Source organism: Callospermophilus lateralis, chromosome 12 (genome assembly GCF_048772815.1).
Source record: "Callospermophilus lateralis isolate mCalLat2 chromosome 12, mCalLat2.hap1, whole genome shotgun sequence".
In the NCBI taxonomy this organism is placed as follows: domain Eukaryota; kingdom Metazoa; phylum Chordata; class Mammalia; order Rodentia; family Sciuridae; genus Callospermophilus; species Callospermophilus lateralis.
This window is the reverse complement of record NC_135316.1, coordinates 108,177,169-108,204,689: the sequence shown is the minus strand read 5'-3', so window position 1 is coordinate 108,204,689 and position 27,521 is coordinate 108,177,169. Positions and strand designations below refer to the sequence as shown.

Below are 27,521 nucleotides of genomic sequence, written 5' to 3'. Positions count from 1 at the left end.
CTGGAACCTGGAGCCCGGCAGCACTTGCTCCATATAAATGAACCAGAATGAACCTGAACTCTAGGACACTGGGCCTAAGCCTCCACCACGAGCAGAAGCTACCAGAAGCCTGGTGCTTGCAGGGTGTGCAGCACTGAAGGCCGGGAGGGGCGGGGCGGGGCAGAAGGTCACCCGAGGGCACTCACGTGTATCTGGTTGTTCCCGAAGCGCTTCTGAATCTCGTACAGCAGGCTGCCGTCATTGAGCTCGCTCAGCGTCGCCAGGTCATCGTTGGGAGCCGGAGGCATGAGCTTGACCTAAGGAAAAGGCAAGTGTGGTCAGTTCTCACAGCTTTCCAATCAGCTGTCGCCACGGTCGGAGGTTCCGCGCGCGACCTCATGTCAAAAGTGTGAGGACCACTTGAGTGTGAAACTGTTATGAAAAGACGACACGGATCAATAAAAAACGAAAGAAACTCAGAGCCACAGGGGAGTGCGCACCCCGCACGACACTGTCACTCGGTCATGGTGCCCACCAAGATCACTTCAACGGGTCAGCCCCCCTCCCCCACCACGGTCCAGGCAGCTGAAGTCCTCTGCAGGACAGAGAGCTGGCACTGGGAACCGAACCGCGGCGCCCCAGCTCTTCTCCTGTTGCCACCTTTCATGGAGCTTAGTCTCTGCATCGTTAGGAGGGGCCAGATGTCCAAAGCAGGTTCGGGGTCTGTGTGACTTTTATTCTGTTTACAATACTCTTAAGAAGCTGTGAGGGTGGGGTGACCACCACGAGGAAAACGGAGCCTTCTTGTTCCCCCCAACATTGGGAGGCAGAGTTTAAAAACTGAACAGTATTTTAAATAAAAAGACAGACAGATGAATCTGGATTCTTTAACTACGTGAATATCTAGCTTGGAAATGTGTAATGATTATTTTTATGAAATATGCTCTGAAAAGTAGACCCTGGGCATACTATCGTAGCACTGGTTTTCTTACGTCACACAAGGACAGTACAGAACGCAGAATATTCCTATCCCTGCGAGGACACCGATGCCCACAAATTTTAATAACAGCATGTTTGTTTTATGCGTGTTCAGGTTTGCATTCCTTATTTGTGTTGCATTTTATATTTGGTATTAGATATTGCATTATTAATTCTGTGTGCCATTGCTAAATGATTTAAACATAAACAGTGGGTGTTTCATCATCTTAGCAAAATGTTTATAAAGTGAAAAATATTACACATTTTAACAGCCAAACATTAGGCTGGTTTTCAGATATTAGGTAATTGTCACATGATGGCATCTTGCCGTGAGTCCCTAAAGTCCACCCCTCCTCTCCCAGGCTGTCCGTGACCGACTAGAGCACAAACACAGTGCTGTCCTGGGCCTCGCGGGCTCGGGGAGGCGCGACCTCACGGCCATGTGTGGAGAACCCCAGGTCTCTCTCTCACTGAAGAGGGACATATTCGGGGACGTTTGCTGGAGCATGGTACGGAAGACAGTGCTGGGGCTTGGAGGTGGGACGGGGACCTCTGCAGGGCCCTTGGATGAGAACCTCCGAACACACATGGACAAGGGCGGTCACAGCTGGGAGAAGCTGGGTGGCAAGTCACTGGAGGGGAGGGGTCCTGTCCACTCAGCTGGGGAGGGTGACCACAGGTTAACTGCAGGGCCTCTGGTGGAAGTGACCCGACAGGGTGCTTTTGGGCCTATGGGAAGCTCCAAGGCCTGAGTGAAGACTGTCCAAGCAAAGAATTCTGTCACTCACCACACTGCCCTCAACAAGACCCTCAGCAATTCTCTGTTTTAGAAATGGGGCTCTTTCTCATACTCCTTTCGAGAAAAATTTCTTTGCTGAACAGTAACTTTTTAAAGTTTGGCAGTGTGGCACCATTCTGAACCAATGAGGCCCAGAGATGGTGACAATTTTCCTAGGGCCACACAGCTGGTGAGAGGCAGAAGCTGGAAAGGAACTGCTGAGTCAGGGTGAAGGCACTGCGGCAGATGAGGTAAACAGGGAACACACCCAGAATTTCCCTGAGCTTTTCTTGCTTATCTACTCTTTGCCAGGCATTGGGATTTAGCACACAAAAGAGAGAAAAGGGGAGGAAGAAGAGGAGAGGTGGACCGGACCTATCGGCAAGGAGAGCCGGCAGGCACAGCTGTGGGCCACCAAGCCGAGCTCTCACCAGGATCAACTGAACAAGAATGAAGTGTGCTTTACTGACGGATGACTTCACTGTAGTCTAGGACCACAGACTGCAATGTCTGCCCTCCTGTCCGGAGGACTCTGGGAAACAAGACAAATGGACTCGCATGCACTTCATGGAAGGGAAACATCTACACAGAGAGACGCCCTCAGGGATCTTTTATCATCGATTTAGGGGTAGATATAAATACCTCTTCTTTCTAATGTCTTTGCAAGATTCTCTTGAATAACAAAATCTTATGCGCAGTCATCAATGTCCTCTAAACTACAAATGTAGGGTGTGTATGAACACAAAATTAACAGACACATGTGGCATGCGTGTGTGATATGAATCCATGATACAATTCAATATCTGTTTTATTTTGTTTTTGATACGGTGACTGAATCTGAGGTGCATAACCATTGAGCCACACCCCCAGCTCTTTTTATTTACTTTTAAATATTTTAGACAGGGTCTTGCTAAGTTGCTGAGGCTGGCCCCAAACCTGGCAATCTTCCTGCCTCAGCTTCCTGGGTGACTGAGATTATAGGTGTGAGCCACCACACCTGCCATGATCCAATGTCTTGGAGCAACACAAAAATACAGCAAAATCTGCAACAAGTGAGCGTGCAGATTGTAACTCCAAGAGCAATCATCAAAGGAGAAAGAGGAGCAAGATGATTCTCTTTAAGCATAATCACTAGACTAATAAAATTCCTCTGTTGACCACCACCCTAGCCATCTCAATGCCAGTTTCTTCCTGCACACGTAGTAAAACATGCAGTGTGACGGAGGCTGGCATTTGTCCCAGGGGCGTCTCCCTGGCATCCCCAGACTGCCACCTCCAGTCCAGCTCTGCCAGGGGTTGAAAGCACTGGGCTGGGGCCAAGACGTGGACACTCCCTGGCCTGTGCCTGACAGGACACTGAGTGGATCAGGGACAGACCCTGTGTCCATCCAGATTCCAAAACAACACGGAAGGAAACTCTGATGACCAACTGGAATCAGGAACATCCGTGACATGCCTTCTTTATGCAGCTGTCACAGGCACAGTGACAGCTCATGTCAAGGCGGGGAAAAGCTGAAGTAGAAGAAAAGCCGTGGGCTGAATTACGTACACCACCCACGTCCACGGAAGGTCAGGAACACAGGAGCCTGCGTCAGAGGAACAGACCAAGGCAAGGCTGCCCGTCCCCTCTGGGACTGGCCACCGTGGCATGCTGCAAACGTAATCCAGAACAGAGGATCCAGAAGAGCTCAGGAGACAGGCTGAGAAGCAGCATGAGCCGGAGTGGGAAGGGGCTCTGGGTTTGCAGGCCCCTGGCCGCCACCATTTCAAGGCTGCTCTTGGTACCTGGGGTCCACCGTTCCGTTTGGTTCTTTGTGATTTTTCTCTCTGGGAGACAAGAAGTCTACGTCCGGGGACCAGGCGTCCACAGGCAAGAGAGATGGTCTGACGTGTGGGATAAGGACAAGGGTTCAGGGTCAGGGGAGCCAACAATCCAGAATGGGAAGAGTGTTGGAAGAGGAGGTGGCTGGTGTCCTCGCAGGACACGCGTCCCAAAGCTTCCCTGCCACCGACCGACGGCCGGAACAAGCCTCCTACTGCCCGCTGCTAAGTGGTGGGCTTGTGGGCCTTCTCCCTGACTGCTCCCGACTGCTGGGCGGCTACTGCTGGAGAGCTCGCCCGCTGGTGTGTCTACGGACGACAGGAAGAAAGCTCAGGCCAGACCTCCAAACCCAGCTACCCCAGGCGCAGCGTGGAATGCGGACGCTCCCTGCCATTTTCAGAGGCGTCCCCAGTCACCTGGGCTGTGGGAGCTGAGCCACAGCTTGCTGCAGTGAACCCAAAAGAGCCCCAGATACGGGGCCAAAGATGCCCGTGGTTCTGGGTAATTTGCTTCACTCTCTTCAGTTTCATCCATTTAAAACTCTGTTTGAAATTTGAGCAAAAATATCCAAAGTGGGTAATAAACTGTGTCCAGAAATATTTTGGGGACTCAAACAGTGGGTAGAAGTATTTTTAAGGGAGAGTGTCAGTCAATGTAGATGTTGCTGTGTATCAGAATTCTGGACAATGATCTAAATGTACTTTGAAGGAATGAAGCCTGGGGATGTGCAGAGGCACTACGTGAGGTAAGCGGATCGCGGAAGAGAGAGGTCACCACTGAGCAGAATCTCACTCGCAGTCAATCCACGCTGACTGGGGAGGACCAAACTGTCTGGGATGTTTTTGAACAGCAAGAGAAAAATTCTGTTTTCTTGGAGATAATATAAAAGCTAATGTTAATCTCATTTGTTCTCAGAAATTAAAAGAAAGGTTAAATCAAGCCCTGAATATTCATTAACATAGTTACCATTTGTGATGAGACCTACATTTTACAAAAATCTGGAAGGAGAGATGCTAAGTGGTTCTGTTTTAATTTTAAAAACTTCTCTACATTATGGACCTCTCTAAAACATGTTAATCAGACTTGGTTGCTTTGGAAGGCCTTGCTAACACCCTCCCATGACACCGGTGTGCATCATCCTGAAAACGCGCTGCCTTCCCCTGCAGAGAGCCACCCAGACCCCGGTGGCCAAGAAGGTCCGTGGGTGTGACGTGTGTGAGGAGACACGGGTCTGAGAGAGGTGCCACAGCGCAGGAGACTCAGCAACCACCGTTCCTGCCCAGGTAACAACCAAGCAGAACATGACGGGTGCCAGGACACAGGACAAGGACAGGGGCTGACTTTAAGCAGGAAAGGCCACTGCGAGCCTCAGGGTCATGGAGGCCTGCTCATTTTTAGGAAGCATTTTCTGTCTTTTAATAATAGCGTGCTAAATTGCCACCTAAGTGCAACTGAATTGCTAGTCATAAACTGTTCTGAATCCACAGGGGGAAACTGCAGGACCTTGACAAAGAGGTGACGTACTGGGCACGTCTTTAATTAATAAATGATCGCCATTGTATCCCTGCTGAACTCAACATATAATTAATAGCTTAAAGACAAATTAACAGAAGCATTATAAATTCTCACAAAAACATTGACTACAAATCATGCACTGGTTGTAATTGTGTTAGAAAATTTCTTGAATGTCAGAAAACCTCAACAGTAGGGAATCAAATTAATCACACATCTCTATAACCAATTAAGAAAACATTTCAAAACAATAAAAATTTAAAAAAACAAAAAGCTTCAGTTTGATTTATCTAAAGCTTCCTGAATTACATGGAATCCTGAGAAGAGGGTGTTTAGAAAACCTGGCTAAAATAATATATTCAGAATCAGATGCACTAAAACAAAATGGTTTTTAAAAATGTAAATCACTCTGCCATTTGAAAAATACTAAACATATAAAAATTATTTATTTCTATGGCAATGAAGAAAGAAAACACATTAATTTCTGTAATCTCTCCCAACTCCCAAGTGCCTCCCATAGCTTGGAAACTGTGTGTGCATGTACACACACACACACACACACACACACACACACAAACACAGCATATGTTTACTTCTAAAGATAAATGGCTCTTAATGACTCTTTGCTCCTCCTCTTCTTGTGTATCTTTGGATTACTGCAGGAAACAGAAAAATGCAGACTACGTAATCTTCAAGACAAAGAGCAAGCACTCAACTGGAAATCTGCAAGAAGGGACCCTGGCTGAGTTTCCATTTACCATAGGTGGTAAAGACGGTCAAAATCCAACTGCCAATACAAACACAGCAGCAACTGTGCTTGTCAATTAGGAGTACAAAGCCCTACTTACCTGTGGGAATTGCAATCAAAATATTGACTTATGCACCCATTCATTTTTCTCCGAATGGGCACTAGCAGATCCTTGCTTTGGAGTCATTTGGACTTAAAGCACGCCTCCCGAGGAAGGCTGTGAGACGCTGTGAGTACCTGCTCTGGCTTGCTGGGGCCGTTCACCAGGCTGCTTTCAGGGGTCCCGTCCTGAGGCTGCTGGACACACACACTCTTTGTTGCATCTCTGAACATGATGTCTTTTTCCAACAAACTGTCTTGCTTGGCAATTGGAAGCACCATGGGACCACTGCAGGAAGCAATCGATACCACAATTAGTTTTCTTCTAACGTTGTCTCATCAATCAAAAACTACAGGAGAGCTGGACTCTTGAATGTGGTTTCACTCAAAGAAGAAACAGTTTCTATAACTATAGGGGAAAATGACAATGGGACACCTGTCAAGTTTTCTATTACTTTCGAATTCCATTCAATTTAATCTCTAAAAGAAAAAAACATTAATTTTAACTCTAAAAGAAAATGTTTACAGATATATATTTAATTGTAATCGAAAAATCAATAAGCAATTTAAAATTTTGAAAGGCATAACATCGTTAAATGTGAAAATGGATTGCAAACAAGAGAAGAAAGACCTAATCTTGTGATTAATTGAAACATAATTCAGTTTATGATTTAAAAAGTAGAATCATGGGCAATATTTTGAGCAAAAAACTAATACAAAACAGAAATGCAAGCATATTTAATCAAGACAACCTAGGTAAACATAATTATTGCATATGGTCTACAGGAGTGGTTAGATTCAAATTGAAGCCCGATGTGATTTTCTCTTTTCTCCTACAAGGTTATTGAGGCCTAAGTTACACACAGTACATTGACCCTTGCAGGTCTACAGCTCAATGACATAGAAACATACATAGCTGTGCAGTTAAAATAACCAGCAATATACACAAGTTGTTTCGTCCCTTCTTTGTGCCCTTGGGAATCAATTATCCTTAGATATGTTAGTGACTTTTCACTGTGGTCTTCATTTGAATTCTTTTAATTTTAAAATATTTTCACTGTTAGATACAGAATGTGTTTAGGGTGTGCAATGTGGTGATTCAATATACACCGTGCAGTGATCACCACAGTCATGCTAATTGAATGTCCGTCACCACCCATGTTGTACATGAGGTCCCAGAACTTGTTCACCTATAGCTGAAAGTCAGTGCCCTTTGGCTAGCATTGCCCGCAGCCCTGGCAATCACCATTCTCTGCTCTGAGCGTAGACGTCTTTAGACATCCCACGTGAGTGAGATCAGGCCGCGTTAGACTTCCTGTGCCTAGCCCATGTCTCTTACCATCCCATCTTCCAGGTCCTCCACGTTACTGTGACCCAGGGGATTTGTCTCAATAGCTCAATAACACGCCCTTGCACACATGCGCCTGAACGTCTTTATCATCACCCAGCACAGACACGGAGGCATCTCCACATGCCGGCCATCGTGGATGAGGCTGAAATGAACATGGAGTGCAGACATCTCTTTGAGATCCTGGCTTCCTTTCTCCTGGATGTCTATCCAGAACTGGCAGACAGTGCTGTTTTCTATAATGGCTGTGCACAACTACATCCCCAGGAACAGTGCCACTCTCCTTGCTTCCCCCTCACCAGCCCTTGTTGCCTCTTGTCTCCTCACAACAGCCACCCTCGCAGGCAGGGTATCAGGCCGTGGTGTTGATGGTTGGTGATGCTCTTCCACAGAGCTGTGGGACACTGGCATGTCTGCTCCGGAAAAATGTCTATTCAGGGCATTCACCTTTTTGTAACCAAGGAATTTTATCCTCCATGTTTTTGCTATTGAGTTGTATAAACTCCTTATCTATGCTGGGTCTTCACCTGTAGCATGTACACAGTTTACAACTCTTTTCTGCAGTTCTGTGGGTTGGCTGTCAACTTTGCTGGCTGGATCCTTTGCTCTGTCAAAGCCTGTTAGTGTGAGGAGCCTGATGGTTGGTTCTTCTTCTGTTACTTGTGCTTTTGGTGTTCTACCTCCCCTCCAAACAGATTCACTGACAAGAACAATCTCTAATTGAAAAGAATCCCACAAAAAGGGAATGTTTATAATACTTATACAATTTATATACGGATCTGTTTCGTACCATCAAAAAATAAGCAACCCATCACTTTCAGACCTGTCTGCTGTGGCTTCCATTCATCCTTCCTAGAGTCCGAGGGGAGGTCCTATGCTTCTTTGACAGTCTTTCAACATAATCATTGTCATTTCCCTGTGTTCTCTGTTATGTGAAGGCTCATATACAGGGTGTTTTAGCATCTCTCTAGTTTTCTGGCACATAACACTGGACAGTCCCTGCTGTAAACACCCTGAGTGACTGAATGATTTTTTTGAAAACGATCCTGTGCGTGTGTACCACTCTAGGCTTGCTGTACAGATGGGTAAAGAGGAGAAGCTGCTCTGGAGACGCAGTGGGCACTGGAAAAGCCAGGTGAACCCCGCAGGTCTACACCCAGCACCCCTGTGTTCAGGCCCCAGGTAACAGGGCCTACTACAGCCCACTCTCCCTCCCAGAAAAGGACCTTCTTCACCTACTTCTCTCACATATCAATCACCTCTTTCTTTCTGGTTTGTTGGGAAATTAAAAAAAAAAAAAAATTGAGAGGTTTTACATATCCCAAGATTTGAGTATAAAGTGATGAACTAACAAAGCAGTAGTTGTATTAATTGAAGTAGAAACTAGGAAAATAGATTATGAAATACATAAATTGGAAAGGATGTCTAAAAGGAAGAAATAATGAGTCTAGTGAAATAGCTCAGTGACTCTTATGTCTCAAATCTCATCGCAGTATTGATAGTCGATTCCCTGAGAATTACACTCGGAATGAGGCCTGGTCCAGGATTCCCACGACCTCATCTGAAGTCAGAATTTGCCTGTGGTCACCTGATCCTCCAAGGCTTCAAACCTAAGTCACAGCCTCACCTTTGCAAAATGCAGATACTGAACAAGCTTCAATGGAGCCCCCCAGTCTGTGATCAGACAATAATGTCTCACCATTTTAAAGTCAATCACTTACTTATTCCGTTATGCCACAGGTAATATGACCTGGGACCTATTGCTAACAACTGTAAAAAGACATCTACACTCTTAGTGCTTAGTATTTATGTTCATCAACCATGGGAAAATATTTGTGACAGATCATTTTTAAAATAAAATGTGATCATATTGATAAGGCAAGTGGAAAAAAAAAAAGAGGGAACATAGAAAGGACAAGAAGAAATGTGCAGTTAACAGCAATTTCACCATAGGGAGCCATGACCAAGGCCTGGACATTCCAACTCCCTCTCACTGAACTTGAGACTGGCTTGCCCTAGCCCAGGCCCTGCCCTCCCTTTTCCTAGAGTGCTGGCTTTAGAAACTCCCCACTGTGAATTCTCTGCCTTTTCCAGATGTTTAGCTCAGCCTCCTGCTGGCTTTACAATGCAGGAAGGTCTTCCTCCAGGACTGTGAGCCTTTTTAAAATGTGAACTCAAAACAAAAGAGAAGCACCCTCTCTCCAGACTCTGCAGAGGGTGGAGGGTGAATTTTTATTTTTAATTTTTTTATGGTCTTCGGGACTGATCCCAGGGCTTTGCACATGCTGGGTAAACTCTCTACCACTGAGCTACATTCCTAGACCTTTGAATTCTTTTCCCCCTTAGCTTCCCAGGCTGGCCTTTAACTTGAGATCCTCCTACCTCAGCCTCCTGATTCACTCCTGGGCCTGGCTGGAAGGCTGATTTTGATAAGGGTCAAGAGGAACCACCTGAGCCACAGCACAGACCAACCTCCTCCCCAGGTCCTATAGCGCTTGCCACCAGCTCAGCCAGCACCTGGCAGCTCCCAGGGTCCCTTCAGCACAGCTGGTTCCACTCACTCCCACTGCCATAGTCTAGAAAGCGTTTCCTCCTGGCCTCACTTCTCTGGTGCAATTTTTCTTTGAGGCCAATGAGTGATTTTTTTTTTTTAAACACTTCTGTATATTTTTCTGCACTTTGCTAATTTTCTCCAACAAGCAAGTCTTGCTTTGATTATAAAAAAGAAATGATCAGCAATAGAAATTTATCAACAAAAAGCAGAGGGAAAAAGGGACTAAAATAGTGTATTTTCTAAAAGAAGGCTTTTGGTGAGGCAGACTCCATAAACAGAAAGAGTATGAAACTGCTCTCTTCCATGGGCAGTTACAGCAATTCAGGAGAAAGCTCTACTCTTTACTCTGGCTGTCGAAAACAACAGAAGAGGATACTCCAGCACACGACCAGCTTCTGAACACAACTGGATTTAGTCAAGACCTGCTTATTTCCATAAACATAAGAGGCAGAGCAAATGTGCCTCTAGGAAGTAGGATTTACTTCTGAAAATGAAAATGGGACGGTACTCAAAGAACCAGGTTGTCATACATAATGCACAAGTTCATATATAAAGAAGAAATAATAATAGCTACATGGTTAATAAGATCACTGTCCAAGATTGTGCTTTTAATGGTAGATTATGATTTCTAAGTTTAATTAGAAAGTAACATATCTGCAGAAAAGTTCACTGATTACAAGTATATACTTTGATGAATCATTATGAGTGGAACACATTATCTAGGTACCACTACTAAGATCAAGAGAAAAATTGTGACTCTTCACGATCCCTCCCAATTTCTGGTGCCTCCTTGCTCTGCAAAGACAATCTGACTTCTAACAGTACAGATTACTTTTACCTGGCTTTGAACTTTACAGATTGTACAACATACCACGTTATTCTTTTGTATTTGGCTATCTGGCTCAATGTTACATCATGAGTCTCTTCCATGTTGTTTTATGTTTCCATAGTTTATTTCATTTTAAGATTGAATTTCACCATCTCAGCCATATATAAAGAAGTGAGGTCTGCTAATAACAGTGCAACAGCCACTTGTGAATGTCAGCAGTGCCAGGTCATCTCTTTTTCTTCCAATCAATAAACTGTCCCACTTACCAACAACAAAAAAAGGAAAGAAAAATTGAGAAAGGCAACAATTATTGCCCATTATAACTAAAGCAATTTAGAAGACTATAGAGATGAAAGAAAATTGGCTGCATTGAGCTATGCTAGGCCAACAATGACAGCAACAAAAATATCTAATAGAAACAAATGTGAGATAGGTGAGGCAATAATCTTGGTGCTAAAGTCATGAATGAGCAGATGGCTCTCAGGGCTAAGCTGGGCACACAGCTACATGCAGGATTTCTAGGGGACTTTGGGGGGTTTTGCTACTATAACACCAAAAGCCAAAGATTCATGCTAAACCAGTTTGTGGAAAGATTTTAATTAGTTGCTATATTTGGTCTACCCCCAAATTACTTTTAGTTTTTATAAGAAAAAAAAAATCATAATTTTAAGATCACGATGGTGAAAGATTAACTTGTGTTTAAAGCACAAAATTTTCCGCTTGCCACCTGGCTGGAGTGCAGTCAGCATGGACTTTAAAACATCTGACATGCATCTTAACAGATCTTGGCAAATATCTACAAAGGAATGCAAAAACTGCTCATTTAAGGGAAGTATCTCTAGGATATATTAACCTCCTTGCTTTATGTGTGCATGAAGAGGATCTCTGAAAGTTTCAAGTATAACATTCACTAGAAGTGACTCCTTGCATGTCCCATTTATCATTCTTTCTATCTTCTGGGACATTTCTCTCTGTCCACAGCTGGACTGTAGGATTCCTTTCTATATAAAAAGTTTAGGGGAAAGGTGGGTGGTTTTACTAAAACTTTGTGGTTACATCCTGCAGAATTTTAGCAAAGTAGTCATAGTATCTGATTAGTAGACAGGCGGGGTGTCTTGTGGAATCTATTACCAAAGGAAAGAATTTGACATATATTAAGTGACATCGGATGCAAAAGCCCTTTGTGTTCTACAGAGCAACATTCAGATATGAATTGCTATTGCCAAAATAAGTAAACAGTAAGTATCTTCATTAAAGTGAAATGAAATCACGTAAGTAATTTACCTAAGAGTCCCCAGAACCTACCCAGGTAGCATGTATGATAACAGCTGGAACACACTGAGGCCGAGGGGGCTGTGGGAAGACTGCGCTGGGTAATCAGGTACGACTCAGGGGATCAGGTCCTCTGGTAATGAGGGACTCAGCTGATGGTGCTGGATTAGGGGCTGGCTCGGGTCATGAAATTCCTTTTGGAGGCTTAACGCACCCTGGAGTGCCAGAGTGCAGACATGTGGTCGTGTGACATTGTCCATGGGACGCATTCTGAGAACCGGGTGATTGGGAGGCTCCATCTCCGTGAGCAGCACAGAAGGTTCACACACAGACTCAGAGCACTGGGATGTCACTCGGTGATAAGATCTCAGGGGACACTGTGTGTGGTGGTCCTCTGTGTAGCGCATGACTGTCAACACCATTACCATGGCTCATCTGAAGGACAGTCCTGAAGCTCTGGAGCAAGGAGCAAGGCACTCAGGGACACAGAGCTACAGAGCCGTCTTAGGGCTGCACAGATCAGCCACTAAGCACAGCATCAAAAGCCAATGGACGTCTGTCCTTCTCACAGAGCAAGCAGCCAGAGACAAACCACCCAGACGGGAGAGCTCCCAGGCTTCCATCTCCTTTAGGCTTCCTGCCTTGTCGTGCTAAGAGTTGCTCTCTTCCTGTAATGCAAGGCCACTTGGCATCTGCAGGCCACATATTATGTGTAGGGTTGGAAGGGACGAGAAGGACACAAAACAGCAGTGCTTACAGACAAACCTTCCCTGTTAATCAGGAGAAGGGCACTTCTTCCAAAAGCCTGATCTGATTAGATTTGCTGGATTCAGCAAATAGAGATTCGATCTTTGGCACCCACTTATCCTAAATGATTGGCTTTTCTGAGAATTCAAACCAAACCGGGTGTTCTGCATTTAAATAGTAGCAACTCTATGCTCAGTTGACCCATACATGCATTTCAGTGGGCAGGGTAGTGGCTATTGGGGTTTGAAAGTTTGCATGTCCCCAAATTTATATGTTGAAACATACTCCCTAAAGCCACAGTGCCCAGAGGTGGGACCTGTAGAGGTGACTGGGTCATGAGGGTGTAGCCCCCAGGAATGAGGAGCGAGGCCCTTATAAAGGACTCCAGAGTGCTGCTGTGTCCTTCCGCCATGAGAGGACACCACAGGGGGTCCCTGAGGGTGGGGAACAGGCCTCACAGACGGAGAATCTGCCAGCACTTTGGAAGTGGATCTCTCAGACACTGGAACCAAGAGCACCAAGAGCCCTTGAGCCTGGTCCCTCCACCTTCATGCTCAGCGTTGAGCATAAGCAGCGGCCACTACATCACTGGCCTCTGCTCTGCATTCAAAGTTCTTGCTGACATCTCACCAAACCAAAGTTAAGCTCCTACTGCTTGTCCTCGAGGGCACCGCTAGGTCACAGGATGTCGGATGGGGGCTTTCTTGGCTCTCACTTGCATTTAAGGAGCCCCACTGAAAACGAGACTCTGAAGTCACGCTTTGGAGAGGACGCTCTGCTGGGACCGTCCAGTCGGGACCTGAGAAGCTGCCCCGGGACGTCCAGCTGCACCCCCTCAGGTGTGGGTCCCCTGATCTGGAGATGCGTTTCCTTCTTCTCTCTTACCTATCACTTTTGCCTTTGCTCTGGCTTCCAAATTATTACTAAAACAAACACTATCTCACATAAAGAGACTGTCCTTATTGTCTATTGATCCAACCTGCCAAATTCAGCAGCTGCTCCGACACATAATGCCTTCACATTACACTGCTTGGTCTCTTCTCTGCGGATTTCCCACTGGAGATCCACACTTGTTGATCAGGAGAAACTGAGCACTACCCACAGTTAGAAATGCTATATGCTCCTTTCTTGGTAGGAACCTACAAACCCGGGGCTAAGACAAGCAGCAATGATCCTGGTAAACTTCAGAGGCTCAATCACAAAGCGTGAGGCTCCAGGCTGACCACGCAAAGCCAGGGCATTGCTAAAGAACGAGACTTCGCTCCAGATGCCCCTGTGCTTAGAGGGGGACAACATCTCCCAACAAGACCCACCTTCCCTCTGGTGTAAGGCCTGGCATTGCTAGAGCAGACCTGCACGTGCGTTCTTCATCCACAAAGCCGCAGAGGACGATGAGTGCTGCTGGTCACTGACAACCCATGTCTTAAACAGTGAAATCTGCTCCGCAGACACAGGCTGGCACGGAAATACCCCGCGGGTGTGTGTTTCAATGCTTGCCTCACACATCCCCAGGATAAAAGGGTAATGAAATCCAGACTGGCCACCTCCAGCCACGGCTTTCTTGACAGTTACGCTAGGGGAACTGAGCTTCTGGATGGTTCTATGGACACCACCGGTGGGAGTCTCACTGGACCCAACCTGCAGTGACGCCATTTTCCTGGGAATGGTGATCGAAGCCACGAGGCTGGGAAAATGCTCAGGTCACTGGGCGTCAGCAGCGCACTTTAAGGACCACTGTCCAGCAGGAGAACAAGAGACCGGGGCAGAACCAGAGGGCCAGGGGACCAGTGGCAGGAATACCACTGTGCCTAAGCATCACGGAAGACGAACGTGCTTCTCACTACTGCTGATGCAAGCATCTGTCCAAACGACAAGGGACGTGGCCAAAGAAGTATCCTCATGAGTGGTGTCCAGTCAAGCGTCGGAGGTTCTCCCTTCCACAGCCTGCTTCTCCTAACCTGAACAGCAAGGCCGGCGTGTGCCAGGAGGCTGGGGAGCGGCCAGGCTGTCTTCCTGAGCCAGAGTTCCCACCTCAGGGTGCTGAGCGAGAGCCAAGTCCAGAGGCCCCAACTCAAGACACAGCTGTCCCTAGCTGTGTTCGAAGCCGTTTCATTCCAGGATTCTGATTCTCCTTATACCAAATGTGAATAAGTATGTTTATACATCCTGAATCACGGAGTTTGATGGGAATGAGGAGTAGCCTCCCTTTGGCGCTGCAAACCACGAGTGTTCACATGGCAACAGAGGCCTCAGGAGGAGCCCTAGCACAGCCAGAGCTGGCCGTCTTTGACAGATGTAAGCTGAGCCTGCCTCGGGACTGTGGCTCCACGGATCCTCACAAATGCAGTCCAAGCCAACGTGATGGACGCCTGCCCTTAGGTCAAGGAGGGCGCGATGCAGTACGGCCCACACTGTCCACTCCCAGGGCCCACAGGCGGGCCTCACCACCAGCCACTCAGCCAAAATCACCCTACAATCAACCCATCCAGCAGCCCCTTCTGATCTGTGGCCTTGATCCTGCTCGCTGGCCTCTTCCCAGCCCTGGTCTTCCCTCACAGAGCAGCATCGTGTCTGCGTCCACAGTGCTGGGCACTCAGGAGCCCTGGTGCAGCCCGACAGCCCCGTCCCCCCAGCCAAAACTGTTCCTCGCTGACAGTGGACTTCCTCCTTGGAACACACCATTTTCCCACATGGCTGGAATCAGGTTACAGTCTTCCATCAAATGGACGTTGGTCTCAGCTTAGGTGTCTCGCTGATGGCTCACCAATGAAAGATGAATGAAGCGTGTCCTCCTCCCCCTTTCCTTCCTTCCTGGTCATTCCTCAGGCACATACTGGTCTAAGTGCTCTATAGATACTAACTCACTAGTCATCACAAGAACCTGGTAAGACAGTTATCACGATTAACATGGTCACACTCGGTGCTGACCACCAGCCTCAGTGCAGACCCTGAGGTCAGCGAACACGGCCTCCACAGGACAGTCCCACTTCAGACTCCAGCCACAGGGCGGTAGGCAGGGCTGAGGCCCACACTCCTGACCAACCAGCTACAATTCCTGGGAGTCCCACAAGCCCCTCAGGTTTGGAGATTTGCTGAACTGACTCCTAAACTCATAAAGAGGCTTGCTTTTTATTTCCACTTTTATCATAAAGCTAGCAACCAAGCAAACAGACACATAGGGACAGGCCAGGGGTCCCACAGGCAGAGCTTGTGTGCCCTCTTCCTGGGCAACAGGGCATGTACTCTCTGGTCCACTAGTGTGCTCATCAGTGAGGAATTTCCAGTGAGCTCTGATGTCTGAGCTTATGCTGGGCTTCAGGGCACAGGCAGGATTGGCTCAGTTACTGGTCAGGGGTTTCAGCTCATCCAGTTCCTTCCCCTTCCTGCAGGCTGGCTGGCTCACGGGCCTGAGCTTTCAGACACATGGTAGCATTTCTGGCATGGCCAGCCACCATCATATGAATGTGGTGTGATCCAAAGGTACAGGACTAGGGAAGAAGACACGCCTGATCCTTGGGAAATCCCTTGGATTCAAAGCCTCCTTCCCAGTAACCATGGACAAAGTCCAGTCAGTTTCCTAGCTGTACCATGCCCACATTTGTACTCGAGCAAAACCTCACAACAAGGTTGAGTAAATGGTTCAAGGTCATGGAGCCAGGAAATGGCAGAGCCAAGATCTGAAAGAGGACTTGGAGATTCAAGAGCCTCTGTCCATGGTACCCACACCATGGGGAGCTCAGACTCTTGGGAGAGCAAAGTCAAGGAGTCTGACTCAAGGGGAACTCAAGGACAGAGAATAATGGTCCGTGTGTTTCCATTTCAACAGGCTCTGGCTGACAGGCGAACAGGCAGCCATTGTACTGCACAGGACCTGGATGCCCACCACTGCCGTGGAGGGGAAACTTCTTTCTGACTAAGACTGTCTTCTTCAGCCATCACACTGAATGACCATCCTCGGCTAGCAGGAAGCCACAGGCCACTTGGTTAACCATGTTCCCCACTGAAAGCTGACAACAGCATCGAAGCTCAGGTCACCATTTCCTCTTTAAAGTCAAATCAGGAGCTCAGAATGGCAAGTTAACACCTCCCTTAAACAGCTAAGACTGAGCCCATGTGTGTGACATGGGTCAAGTTACTGAAGCTCCAAGCTGCACACAGGTATATATGAAATAGACATGGTAATAAAAAGCACTTTCAGGTGACATTTTTAGTACTAAATTTCCCATGGAAAGCACTTCAGTAACTGCAAAGCTAGCAGCTGTGGACAGTGTGGTTGTTATAAAGTGAACGCCCAGTTTCTGAACAATCTACTCTGCTTAGGCATTATGCAGAATTTGCATGGATTCTCTCAGTTTCCATGAAACACACCAGTGGCCACGCAAGTTGGCACCTATCAAAACCTCTCGGCCATGAGAAATCCTGGAAGCGGAGTTCCCCCTTTGCACCCCAGAGGGCCCATCCTACAGCAGCTGCTTCATTAGCAATGATGATGGTAAAGGGACCCTGGGAGGTCTCCAGGGCCAGAACAGACAACACAGAGAGGCTCCCAGTCAGAGGTCAAGAAGGAACAGAGGGGAGGAAAGCACAGATTTCAGGAAGAGTCATGCAAGCTTAAAGAAGAGAAAGGATGCCTAATAGTCCAACTTCGTAGATACAGGATGTTTCAGATGGAAGGACCTTTGGTGTTAAATCTAACCCGCACATTTTCAGACATGAACTTGAAAGTCAGGCAACACAGAGTGACCTTAAGAATGTTAACTGGCTAGAAGAGATCTTTGAAAACATGAAATATGAGATAACCCAATAACAGGAATTTCCTATTCATTAAACATCTGAAGACGGGCAGCTGCTTCCAACAGTGGGACATGGTGGGACTAGTACTTTCATCATGACCAAATCATGATTCACTGCACAGAGCCTTACAGAACAATAAAGAAGAGTCACAGTGAGAAAGGCATTTGATGTGTGTGCTGAGATTATAGGGTAAACTGTTCTCCTCTTTCTTAATATTTAAACAAAACATTCTGGGAAGTTGTAAAAGAAATACATCAGGTTTATAATGCTAAAGAAAGAAAGCTGGGTTTCAGTGGACAGACGAGAGGACGGGCAACCATGGTTCAGAGGAAGGAGCACATAAAAGAGTAGATGCAATTTAATACAGTGACAATGTGCCTCCAGTTTAGACAGAGCTTCACACTCAATGTGCACATGACTCAAAGTGCAGATCCGCGCTCAGGGCTGGGTGCAGCCAAGCGTCAGCATTTCTTCCAAACTCCTACGAGAAGAAATGCTGCTGACTCATGGGCCATATTTAAACAGCAAGAATTCAAACTTTCTCAAAAAAGCATAGACCCATAAGACATGGACAAACTTCCATCTCTAAGGCCATAGGAAATGGAAGTCAAAAACTCCCTCTTGCAGGAGGTCATGTGGAATGGTTTGTGAAAGTCTTTCTAATGTTATGCTTCTCCTATCAGTGAATATGCACAGCTCTTTCTTGGGCAAAATAATGAATTTAAGGAGCAACTGACCACAGAGGAAAACACTCATATTTCAATCTGTACTTGCTTTTCCACTTCTTCTTTGCATTTACATTTCTCCTGCACTTTCCTAAAGCCAAGGGGTTTCTGCAAGCCACTGGAAGACCAGGATGCATACTTAAAATTCAGATTGTAGTGTACTCAAGGATGCACTTGGTTTAAACCAGTGGAACTGAAGTTGTCACCAAACAAAAGCCTTTGTTCAAGTCAATGCAGGCAAGAAAGTTTGCAGAAAACAGAAGCGACCTTGAAGCAAGCATAGAAATACAGTCGGCTCCCTTCCCAGACCCAGGGTGAGCCTCAGACTGTGAATAACTGGGGTGGGGAAAACCCTGCCTTTTAAATGACACGTGAGAGATTTTTCAAAGAAATATATTTATATTTCCTGTAATTATGCTAATTTTCTGGTTTCTTTCATAAAGGAAAATTCCCAACACATTTCAAAAATTTGTCCATATCAAGCACCACTGTAAAATGAAATACACTAAATCAGTAAGCACTATAAATATATATACATATTATTATTATTATTATTGTTGTTGTTGTCAACAATACACACATTTTTTCAGCTTCTGATAAAGTTTTGTCTTTTGTAAAGCAACAGAGAGAGTCCTCAAACACTCATGTTTCTCCTTCTCAGACAAAAACAAGACCTGGAGAGAACATTATAGAAATTTCTGACTTTTTTGCACTAAAACAAGTCATGTTTTTGAAATGTGCTTTCTTCTGTTTTGTATTTATTTATAGTTCTCTAATGACAATGAAAGTAAAGAGGTAAAATGTCACAATTCAGAATTACAAAAAGAATTTCAAAAGTTCTTAGGCGTAACCTATAAACAAGACAGGTCAACTTGTAATTTTCTCACGAAGAAGTGCCATTCAGCTCCTGGCAGCCAAGGAAGCAGAGAGAGGAGGGACCCAGGAACAAATAGTGTTAAGTGAAACAAAATTATCATTGAGTTTTTTTGGGTTTAATTTTTTATTCTAATTCTAGAGCAAGATAACAGTAGATTACAAAGAAAAGCAGGCAACATTTCAATATGTAATGTATTTCAAAATTTCCAAGCTTTGATCAGGGATGCAATGAGAAAAAAAAAATGTACTTAGGCCATTTACTTAATTGTGTGGAACAAATAAGTCATTGATTGATTAGTCTATTTATAAACTAATTAATCTGTTGTTCAGTCAATAATTTTTTAAAAAGTGAAAAGCATTGGGAAGACTGGTTGTTTGGGTCTGTTTTACTTTTTAAATGAAACAGAAACCAAAACCAGTACTACAGACACAATAATTAATATTTATCTACAACAACCTTGTTTTCATTTTAATATCTCCTAACTTGGGAGCCTACGACGCAATGTCATCCTTAGAGAGGAACCACATTGGGTGTTAATTTTCATATTTACATTTGGAGAATAAAATCCTTCCACAGCAAATATTTGAATTATTCCTCTTTCTCAATGATATCAGTGATACAAGAATGTAAGACATGTGGTGTGTTTGTTTTCACTGCTGTAACTAGAACAACTTAGAGGAGGGATAGTTTATTTCGGGCTCACAGCTTCAGAGGTTCAGCCACGGTTGGCCAGCCCCCCTGCTCTGGGCCAGCCTGAGGCAGTTTTGCTACCAGGGATTGAACCCAGGGGCACTCAACCACTGAGCCACGTCCCCAGCCCTATTTTGTATTTTATTTAATAACTTACTGAGTTACTTAGTGACTCACAGTTGCTGAGGCTGGCTTTGAACTCAGGATTCTTCTGTCTCAGCCTCTCAAACCACTGGGACTACAGGCGTGCGCCAGCGCGCCCAGCCTGAGTCTGGGTTTTAAGGCTTTCTTTTCTCCTCTCACACATGTGTGACACCATCCCCCAACTCCCCCCCCCACCCCAAAACACAGGAGAGTGACCCTGCGGGCAGCAGTCAGAGCCTGAGGTCCACATCTGGGAGCCAGACACTTGTGCCTCACGTCCTAGCTCCGTGGCCTGGGGAGATGAGACAACCTCAACAGAAGGCAGAAGACAGCAGTTTACGGAGGATCTCTGCTCTGCAGAGTGGGGCATGAAAACCAAGCTCCTCTACAACAGGATTAAAATATCAAACCCAAGGCAAACATACTTTAGCATCAACTAGGGGATGCTGCACTCTGGCCTATTACCCAGAGCAGTTTTAAATTAAAAGTGCTTTGCAGGCCTGGGATGCAGGCACTGAAGTGAGAGTCTCCCCAGGGTTCACTTAGGTATCAGAGGGCCTTGTGACACTCTCCATAAATGCTGTCTTCTTTTCCAGGAAGGGAGACTGAGTCCTGCCGATCCTATGCCTCTCTCCGCCCCTAGGGAGCTGAAGAAGAAACTGGGAAGAGTGCACCTGAGATCCCTCTGCTGTTCACGGAGACACCTGCCTGCCCAGTGCACAAGCTGCCCCCCCTCCCTGCTGGAGGCTTGTCGGGGAACCTCCCTCGGGAGCCCTGATCTGGCTCACAGGCTGAGTAGGTGAGTCTCCTGAGTGATGGTGCAAGCATGGTGCACGTTCAGCCCTTGGCCAATGTGCCCACTTGATGATCAGGTGGGTTCTGCCTGTCTTCACTGTTTCTCAGATGGCTGAAAACCCAGAAGGCATATTTATTTGTCGTCCTCAAATACATCAGACATGATCTTCGCTGCTAGACAGGAATCAGGTTCAGAGAAAAGAGCGGTCCCTCCAGGCCCCCCTGCTGGAATGCAGCGCATTTCATTTCAACTGGAAATGTTTTTTCTTTCTTTGTGTACTGATTTCCTCTGCTTTTGAGATACAATTCACAGAGCATAACATCCACATCTTCAAAATGTACAGTCAGCGTACGCTTTTTACACTCTCACAGTTTTACAAATTGGTGTTACCGCTGCAACTATGTACTTCTAGAACATTCCACCACCCCCCAAAGAAATCTCTCATCCATTAGCAGTCACTCCTTATTTGCCCTGGAAACTGCTAATCCACTCTCTGTCCCTAGGGATCTGTGTATTGTGGGCATGTCCTATGTGTGAGTGTGTGAGTATAAAATATAAAGTCACGTGCTAACACCTGTATGGACATAGCCACACAATATGCACACGTCCATGCCAGTGAACGGGAGCTCTGGAAGAGAAACTTTGATCACTGTCTCATGAGTTAAACAAACACTTCTCCCTCAACCAACTGAAGGTCAATTGGAATGTGTTATCATGGGCTATTTGTGTCTTCTTTTTCAGACCTTGAACCCAATAGCAAGTTCCATTCTGGCATTTTGCAATTTTCAAGCAACCAAGCATCTTGGGAGATACTTTAGACAAGAACAATCAGTTTCATGTCAAGAAAGGACATCTGTGTGTTTTCATTTCCTGTTTGGGAAAGTCAGCCGTCAGGGCAGCCTGGGACCCTCAGGGTGAGTTTAGCTAGAGCCTAGCAGAGTGTTTAGAACCCGGTGCGACTCCTGACTCCTGAAGTGGAGCCAATAACTAAAACGGCGATGTTTAGAAAAAGCCAGGGGTTCTCAAACTGTGCTCAGCTGTCACTGCTGACCACTACTTTTTGGTAAATATGTGATCAACATCTCAATATTTCTGACTTTTAGTGGAGAGTCAGACTTGCGGCTGGCAGTGAAGCGGCGGCTCCCTAGAAAGTGGCAGTGAGAGTCCGCACTTCCCAGGGAGCAGCGGACACTTACAGCTTGCTGGACAGTGTGGGGAGGGCGGGCACGATCTCCTCGTAGGGCTCCTCTTGTGCTAAGGCGGGGACAGAGAAGGGCTCTTTCATTTTCTCTTCCCAGGCAATTTCGGCCTTCAGCAGCATCTCCTCGATCAACTCAGAGGCGGCGATGTCTGCAAGACACAGTGAGACCGTCAGACACAGCCGCGGTGGTGGCACAGAGCCCCCGCTTTGCATCCTTCAGACGAGGCTTGAATGCTGAGCTTACCAAGCACATAGAATAGAGCAAGTGTTCACAGTGGGGACATTTTCAAAAACTATCTTACATCGGTGACCTACTTAACCACAAATGAAGCAACATAAAGACAACTTGCACTGGTTGGTGACTATAAAACAGAAGATCAGGGCGGAGCTAGGTTTGGAAGAACTGCCATTTCATCCTAGTAAGCCTCTTCTTGCATGTTGGGGAGCGTGGACCAACACGGTGAAACACTTCAGCAAGCCTGGGTTTTGATAAAAAATACCTCCTAGACGCAACTCAATTGGACTAATCGCAGAGATGTACAAATAACTCAGTCGTGTTATCTGACAGTGGTTCTGGCCTCACCATGATCTTTCTTGTTCCATTGGAAACATAATTAATGCATTTCTTTCCAGATCACACCCAACTGTGATATCTGAATATATAGATACACAGCAATTTAATTTATACTTAGCAACCACTGACACCGACACTTGGTAGATCCTGGGGAGAAGTTCACGTTAACACCAATGAAGAGCCAGAGGTGCCAGAACTCTTTTTCAGCCCCTGTGATTCTCTAAACTATAAATGTGAGCTCCATGGCTTGGTGGACTGGTCAAGGTAACTCAGGCGCCATAAGAAGAGACAGATATCAGAATCTGACCATTACTTGCCTCAGATTAAATAACACACATGGGAAGAGCCGGAGGAGCTCAGCTTCCTCACGTCGGGAGACCAGGTTCCCATCCCACCCTGGAGCTCTGTTGATGCTCGCTCTCCCCTGACATTCTGTCTGTGTCATCCCAAGTTCCAGAAGTGCAAAGTGATGAGAATATAACGCAGTCCGGCTGAGGACTCATCTGCTCAGCCATCACGTGGTCCAGTTTCTGTCCTCCACGCTCCTCTGTGACCTGCCCCAGGGTCACGTCTTCCCCTGTCTGGGAAAAGCCCTGAGTAGGGACGAGACAAGGTGCTCTCCTCATAGAGCTAGAGGAACAGAGGCGGTGCCCACTTCCAGGAAATGCTTTTTAAAGATGGGGGAAAGGCTACGACTTTCTTTCACCTTTCCAGTATTTGTTATTAGGCACCCTTTTCTAGTTAATGTCAGGATTAAGGTGGACTTTCTTTAATGTTGGCTTGATTGTAAACTTTGAGACTACTACTCCATTTATAATTCTATCGTTAGATCTTCTATTTATCTTAGCAGAAAAGACAAAGTAATAAACATCAAACAATGAAGCTTAATTCCATTAAATAAGAAATGAAGCAAATCCCTTATCCTGGCTTAAATTGCAGGTTTATCACAGTTAATCATGCTCCTATAAGTAATCAAATATGAAATCTCTAGTGTAAAGGACTTTAAAGGAGGTCTAGCAACAGGGAAAATACCCATATATTCGTTCAGATCAACTGCTACCTTTAACAGTTTTGTATTATTATGTTACTTATGCTAGACTTTTCTCTTTGTGTTTGGAATTCCTCTATTTTTAATATTATGGAACTAATAATGAGTAGTTACTTTGTTAAATTCCAAAATCTTCAAAACTAATGTGGCATCCATTTATTAAGTGTATGAACATATGAAAGAGTAGTGATAAAAAATTATATAATATTTAAATTATAAAAATAAGGGGCTGGGACTGTAGCCCAGTGGTAAAGCGCTTGCCTTGCATTCATGAGGCACTGAGTTCCATCCTCAGCACCACATAAAAATAAATAAAGATACTGTGTGTTCATCTACAATGAAAAATATATATTTAAAAAAATAATAAGTTAATATTTAGAACTTTTAAATTAGCATGAGAGTGTTAGTCTCCATTTCTTGTGGCATAAACATATGTGCAGGAAAAAAATACTATTGTTGTTTTAAAATACCATAACAAATATGCACATATTTGGTTGGTATGATGGGAAAGTAATAAAATACTGGTAAAATGTATTTTAAAGTAAATGGCACCAAGTGAATCACCACCTGAAGTTCAATGCACTAGTAATATGACGCAAGAAAGGAACCGGGACCAGGCACGTGCTCCTGGACATCCTCCTGACATCACCTCGGATGCACAGGAGGTTGTGGCCTGAGCGTGGACTGCAGAGGTCTCACCAAGCTGCAGCTGCAGCCAGCTCTCCTTCCCTAGCTGTGCGAAGGAGCTGAGCAGCCTCAGGGTTAAAGGAAGACAGGAGACTCCCAGGGGTCCAGCCCCACTCAGCACCTACCTGAGGGCTTCTCTTCGTTACAGTTCACGAGGTTTGGGTTCGCCTGATGTAGCAAAAGAAGTTTCACCAGGTTTGTCTGAAATGTAAAGATGATTGAAATAGGAAACACATTGCCAGACACTGGGGAGTCATTAGTAAAGGCCACTTTGTTTTCAGACAATGCCAGATACTTGCACCATTTCAGCAATTTATGTATTCAGAAGAAAAAAAAAACATTTATTGCATGAGGGTTTCATTGTTTAGGACTTGAAGAGGATACTTTAAACTGTTCAAGTTTCTCTTAGAGAATTTTATGCAAGACATTAAATGTCACATGATGCTTTGTTTTTGTTTTATCCATTCATCAAAGTCCAACTTATTGGTATTGTCCATTCATAACAACACCGAGGACATTATAAATCTAAAGTCACATTCTACAATTAGGAAAACTCAATCTCATGTTATAAGACTGAAGAGCTCAACGAGAGATTTGTATATCTATTGAAAAATGCATATCACACAAAGTACATATGTATTATTTATATAACGTTGAAAGATCAGTAATTAAATAACTTTCAGTGTGCCCAACTTTTAGAATTATCATTGATAGTGTCCTTGTGTATTTCTCCCCATTACTGCTCCCTTCCTGTTTCACGGTGTTGATCACTAGGATGAACTTTGGGTTACTAGTATTTTTCTTCATTTGGTTAGCAAACACATCTAGAAGGATCCCTAACCAACATATTGCTTAATCTTTTATGACCATAATAGAAATGCAACCCTGGGCTACATATTTTTCTATGCCTTGCTTTCAAGGCGTACCAACGCATTTTTTTAGAATCATGGGAGTCATTGAGTTAAACTGTTTTATTCTGTTTCCCGACTATGTAGAATTGCATTGTAGAAATATATCACAATTTATTCACCTTCCTTTTAGTGGACATTCAAGCCACTTGTAATTGTTTATTTAGTTTTACAAATAACGTTCTTATAAATATTCCTGCTTATCTCTCCTGGTGCACACGGGCAGGTGGTGTGTACTTAAGAATAAAAGTGCCAGAATATAGGGAGACAGGGCCAACATCCTGGGATGGCTCCAATTCTTTTCAAAAGCGATTATTCAACTTAACACTCCCACTCCAAACAAGAGCCCCTGTGGCTCCACCTGCCTGCAATGACTTTACTGTCAGACGTTTCAAAGTTTCTAGATTATGCCATCAGAGAATGGATCACTGGCTAAAGAGGGTGCTGCTTTGGAGATGGTAGCTATGGGATCTGTCTGGCTTTCTTTTTGGTCTAGAATCAAATCCTTGTGGTGTGATTTCTGGGGATTTGCCATTTTTGTTTGAAGCTGTTTGTCACAACACTGTTGGTGATTGTTGCTGTTTGAATGCTGCGTCCCTTCCAAAACTCATGCTGAATTTTAATCCCCCTTGCAGAGGCATTAAAAGATGGGGCCATGAGGGGTGATTAGGCCGGAGGGTTCTGCCTTCATAAATGAATTCATGACCTTAGGAAAGGTCTGGAGGCTGCCACCCAGATCCTTTTTATCCCTCTCACCTCTTCATCTCCTCCACATGAGGACACAGCATTTGGCCTACAGATGAAACAGCATTTGAGGCACCATCTTGGAAGCAGAGCCCTAGACCCCCACCAGATTCCAAACCCAATAGCACCTTGATCCTGGTTGTCTTGTCTTAAGAACAGTCAGAAAGACATTTCAGCACTCTATAAACTGCCGGGCGTCTGGAACTCCTCTACAGCAGCAGAGATGCTATAAGCCGGCTGTATCCTTGCTCTGCCTCTCCCCTCCTGTATTTTCAAGAGCTGTGCTCTTTACCTGGTTATTGTTTCCTCTGCATACACAGTATCAGCCAGTTTTTGTGGTCTTTTGTTTCTCTCTCCCTCTCTGGACAAATATTTCTAGAATCTGGTTCATCTAAATCCTTGTAAGAGTCAATGTTCAGTATTGTTGATCCTTACTATTACACCCTACCTTTACATTATATTTCAACGCTTCTTGCTCTTTTAAAATCCTTATTCTCTCTTATTTTATTAGACTTCTGTAAATTTTATAAGTTGAACATTTCACTCATTATTAATTTTTAAACTCTATTTTATAATTCAAGCATCTATTATGTTTTACAATGTGAAAGGCTGTGGATTTCCATTAACCCCCCTTCTTTTCCCTTCTATTCCATATAGAATATAGACAAGGTATCGCTTTCATCACGATACTGTTCCAAGTGTCTTTAATTTGCTGTTATGATTTCTCTTTTGGTTTATAGAGCACAAAGAGGTCTGGGATGCTACGTACTTCTGTGATACAAAGTCATCACCATCATTCTCACTTGCTAAATGCTGGCAGACGGCCACTTTTCCTAGGCAAGGGCACCAAAATAATGGAACCAAACCACAAAACTAGGAGACCTTATCTCAGTTGTTGGGCTGGAAATTGAAATTTCTTAGCTGCATTTTTTTGATACTTCTTTTTAAAAATCTAAATTCAACAAAATGCACAGACAAGAAGTATGCACTTCTACATTTGAGCAAACCTGTAACCAGCACCACAATTAAGACCTGGAACATCTTACTTAAAGGTTCTTCTTACAAGAATTTCAAAAAGAGTCTGAATTTTATTATTTAAGTTCTTGGATTAATTTTTCAATTTCTATAAGAAGGACAGATAGGATATGGCTGGGATTGCTTCAAATAGATGTGTAACTAGCCAGGGGCATACCTGTAATCCCAGCTACTGAGGAGGCTGCACAGGAGCATCACAAGTTTGAGGCCAGCCTGGGAAATTTTGTGAGACTCTCTCCAACAAAATAATGAAAAAAAAAAAAAAAAAAAAAAAGAAGGTGGAGGAGGAGGAGGAGGAAGGGAGGGAGGGAGGGAGGGAGGGAGGGAGGGAGGGAGGCAGGCAAAAGAACAGAACAAGGCTATAACTCAATGGTAGAAACTTCCCTAGAATGTGGAAGGCCCTGGATTCAATCCTCCACCCCCCTACCCTCTTCACACACAGATACTGTTAGTTTTATATTATAATCTTAACAAATTACTACATAGCTGTGCAGGCCTGTTGGGCTGACATCAGGGTTAGGGCTGGACCTGCTCCGGATGTGAGGCTCACAGAGTCGGCCCATGCTCCCTGGCTCCAGGACCTTTCCACCACCCTCAGAACAGGGACGGTACTTCTCTTGGCCGTTTCCACA

The 27,521-nt window shown here is 45.0% G+C and overlaps 1 protein-coding gene across 1 annotated transcript in view; it reads right to left on the bottom strand.

Moving 5' to 3' along the window:
* Myo16 (myosin XVI) overlaps positions 1 to 27,521 on the bottom strand; it is a 393,713-nt gene that overhangs the window by 255,999 nt on the left and 110,193 nt on the right. The window contains exons 7-10 of the mRNA XM_076872404.2: positions 24,328 to 24,403; positions 21,889 to 22,042; positions 6,055 to 6,205; positions 186 to 296 (exon numbers count right to left, since the gene is read on the bottom strand). Of these exons, the coding sequence (XP_076728519.2) occupies positions 186 to 296; positions 6,055 to 6,205; positions 21,889 to 22,042; positions 24,328 to 24,403 (492 nt within the window). The remainder of the gene's footprint in view (positions 1 to 185; positions 297 to 6,054; positions 6,206 to 21,888; positions 22,043 to 24,327; positions 24,404 to 27,521) is intronic.